The 2733-nt window shown below is 49.6% G+C and overlaps 1 protein-coding gene across 1 annotated transcript; it reads left to right on the forward strand.

Moving 5' to 3' along the window:
* The first annotated feature begins 1004 nt into the window (after positions 1–1004).
* Positions 1005–2330, forward strand: ACTR2 (actin related protein 2). The gene is given in 3 exon segments (XM_075267910.1): positions 1005–1361; positions 1364–2111; positions 2113–2330. Coding segments are annotated over 3 exon segments (1152 nt in total). The 5' UTR covers positions 1005–1057; the 3' UTR covers positions 2213–2330.
* The last annotated feature ends 403 nt before the right edge of the window (positions 2331–2733 follow it).

Genomic DNA, 2733 nt, shown 5'->3' on the forward strand with positions numbered 1-2733 from the left:
GGTAAGCAACTGGTGCAGAATATGATGGAAATGTTTCCATCAACCATTGCTGGCGGCAGAGAGGAAAGTTCCTCCAAGAGGCAAACAAGTGACACCCGCTCCACACCCACAAGGGATACACTCTCCAAGGTCTGGGCACGTTAATGGCACCCCCTCGCCAAGCTACCGCCACTGAGGGGTTTAGTGTCACCAGGATTGAAAAGTATAAGCGCATGTTGCGGGGATACCTGTCCGACCACAGCCCTGTCCTCTCCAATTCCTCTGCGCCCTTCACGTATTGGGTGTCGAAGTTGGACCTGTGGCTTGAACTTGCGCTTGAGGCAATGTTAGTCTGACTGCTGGTGCTGCAGCATTTGGAGTTGGGTCTGTCAGCCTTGTGGTGAAACACACACACACGCACGCACGCACGCACGCACGCACACGCACACACACACACACACACACACACACACACACACACACTGAGAGTTATGGGTGGGTACTTTTGGATTTCGTATTGCCTATTCCATCTGTGGTTGTCATGGACAACATGATTTAAAGGGGTGCTTGGTAATGTTGATTAATGCTTTAAATTTGTGTTTCTGTCCATACTATTGTGGAGGAAAGAACGTTTCCAAGTATTTTTCCACTTTTATAGAGGTTCTCTTGAGTTTAGAAAGTGTCTAGTTGATAGGCTGTGATAGTGGGGTAATACAGGGACTTGGGCGTGTTAGGTGCCCCCCAGGCTTGCTTCCCCTGCTGTCCCAGTTGCATTCCAGTGGTGTTGTAATCATTTGCTGAGGTGTCATAGTGGACTTGGTAAACAACAAAGAATAATACCGAGCAATCACAGAGACAGATTGTATATACAATACAAGGAAAATTGGTAGCAGCAGTGGTTCAATCCGGAGACCCCTTAGGGGACAGCAGATGCAGGAGAATGACCGGTGGATATGAAGAAAACCGCGCTACTCTCTTGGGATAAACCAATAAACGCACTTTATTCCACTTTCTAAAAACACTTCCGGTTTTGCCAGTCATTGAGAGCTTGGCGGCTCCGGCGGAGGGAGGCACCGAGATGGACAGCCAAGGCAGGAAGGTGGTGGTGTGCGACAACGGGACAGGGTTTGTGAAATGCGGCTACGCCGGCTCCAACTTCCCCGAGCATATCTTCCCGGCTCTGGTGGGGAGACCTGTCATCCGTTCCACGGCCAAAGTGGGGAACATTGAGATCAAGGACCTCATGGTCGGCGATGAAGCCAGCGAGTTACGTTCAATGCTGGAAGTGAATTATCCCATGGAAAATGGCATCGTGCGGAACTGGGACGACATGAAGCACTTGTGGGACTACACGTTTGGACCCGAGAAACTGAACATCGACACATCCTTTTAACTGAGCCGCCGATGAACCCGACCAAAAACAGAGAGAAGATTGTGGAGGTGATGTTTGAGACCTACCAGTTTTCAGGAGTTTACGTGGCCATCCAGGCTGTCCTTACACTGTATGCACAAGGTCTGCTGACTGGTGTCGTGGTGGATTCTGGAGATGGAGTCACTCACATCTGCCCAGTATATGAAGGCTTTTCTCTGCCTCACCTCACCAGGAGACTAGATATTGCAGGCAGGGATATTACCCGCTATCTGATCAAGTTGCTGCTTCTGCGCGGTTACGCATTCAATCACTCCGCAGATTTTGAGACTGTTCGTATGATCAAGGAGAAGCTCTGCTATGTTGGATATAATATAGAACAAGAGCAGAAGCTGGCCTTAGAGACGACTGTGCTGGTGGAGTCGTACACGCTTCCAGATGGCCGGGTTATTAAAGTCGGTGGAGAACGCTTTGAGGCCCCTGAAGCCTTGTTCCAGCCTCATCTTATCAATGTAGAAGGGGTTGGTGTTGCTGAGTTGCTGTTCAACACCATCCAGGCTGCGGACATTGATACTCGGCCAGAGTTTTATAAGCACATTGTGCTGTCTGGAGGCTCCACCATGTACCCCAGCCTGCCGTCTCGTCTGGAAAGAGAACTCAAACAGCTCTACTTAGAGAGAGTCCTAAAGGGAGATGTGGAGAAGCTATCGAAATTTAAGATTCGCATTGAAGACCCTCCTCGCCGTAAGCACATGGTATTCATGGTATATCATGAAAGACAAGGACAACTTCTGGATGACCCGGCAGGAGTACCAGGAGAAGGGTGTGCGTGTGCTGGAGAAGCTGGGGGTGACTGTCCGATAAGCAGCGCCGCCTGTCTTGTCGCTTCTCTAAAGCTTTCCTTCTATTTCCTATATTGCCAATCTTTGAACTCATTCAGCTACACGACTTGGAAAAGCCTATTGACGTTAGAGGTCGGGAGGGAGGGGGGTGTCATTTATTTTTTTCGGTCCTGGTGTCCTGGGGGTGGGGCTTTGTTCCATGTTTATGAATGTGGCCAAGTTTAATCATTTAGTTTGCCCATATCCAGACCTTTGTGCTGCATTGTCGGCCCCCGGGGGCCTTTGGCTCTCTCTTCTCTCCACATAGTATTCTGCTTTACAGCTGCTCTATCTTTCCTCATTTCTGGGTGATTTTGGCTTTTTACCATGGCGGCCCCTCATTGCACCGCTCCCCTGCTCGCTCTGCACCCCGCGCCGCCCTGGGCTCAGCAATACCATGGTCTTTTTACCGCAGTCACCCCCTCGCCACCGCTTTCCCGCTCTATATATTGTTTTATTTTCTAATTTTAAGTTTGGAAATATTTATGGTACATTTCCATCTAT

The sequence above is a fragment of the Leptodactylus fuscus genome, chromosome 3 (genome assembly GCF_031893055.1).
Source record: "Leptodactylus fuscus isolate aLepFus1 chromosome 3, aLepFus1.hap2, whole genome shotgun sequence".
Lineage (NCBI taxonomy): Eukaryota > Metazoa > Chordata > Amphibia > Anura > Leptodactylidae > Leptodactylus > Leptodactylus fuscus.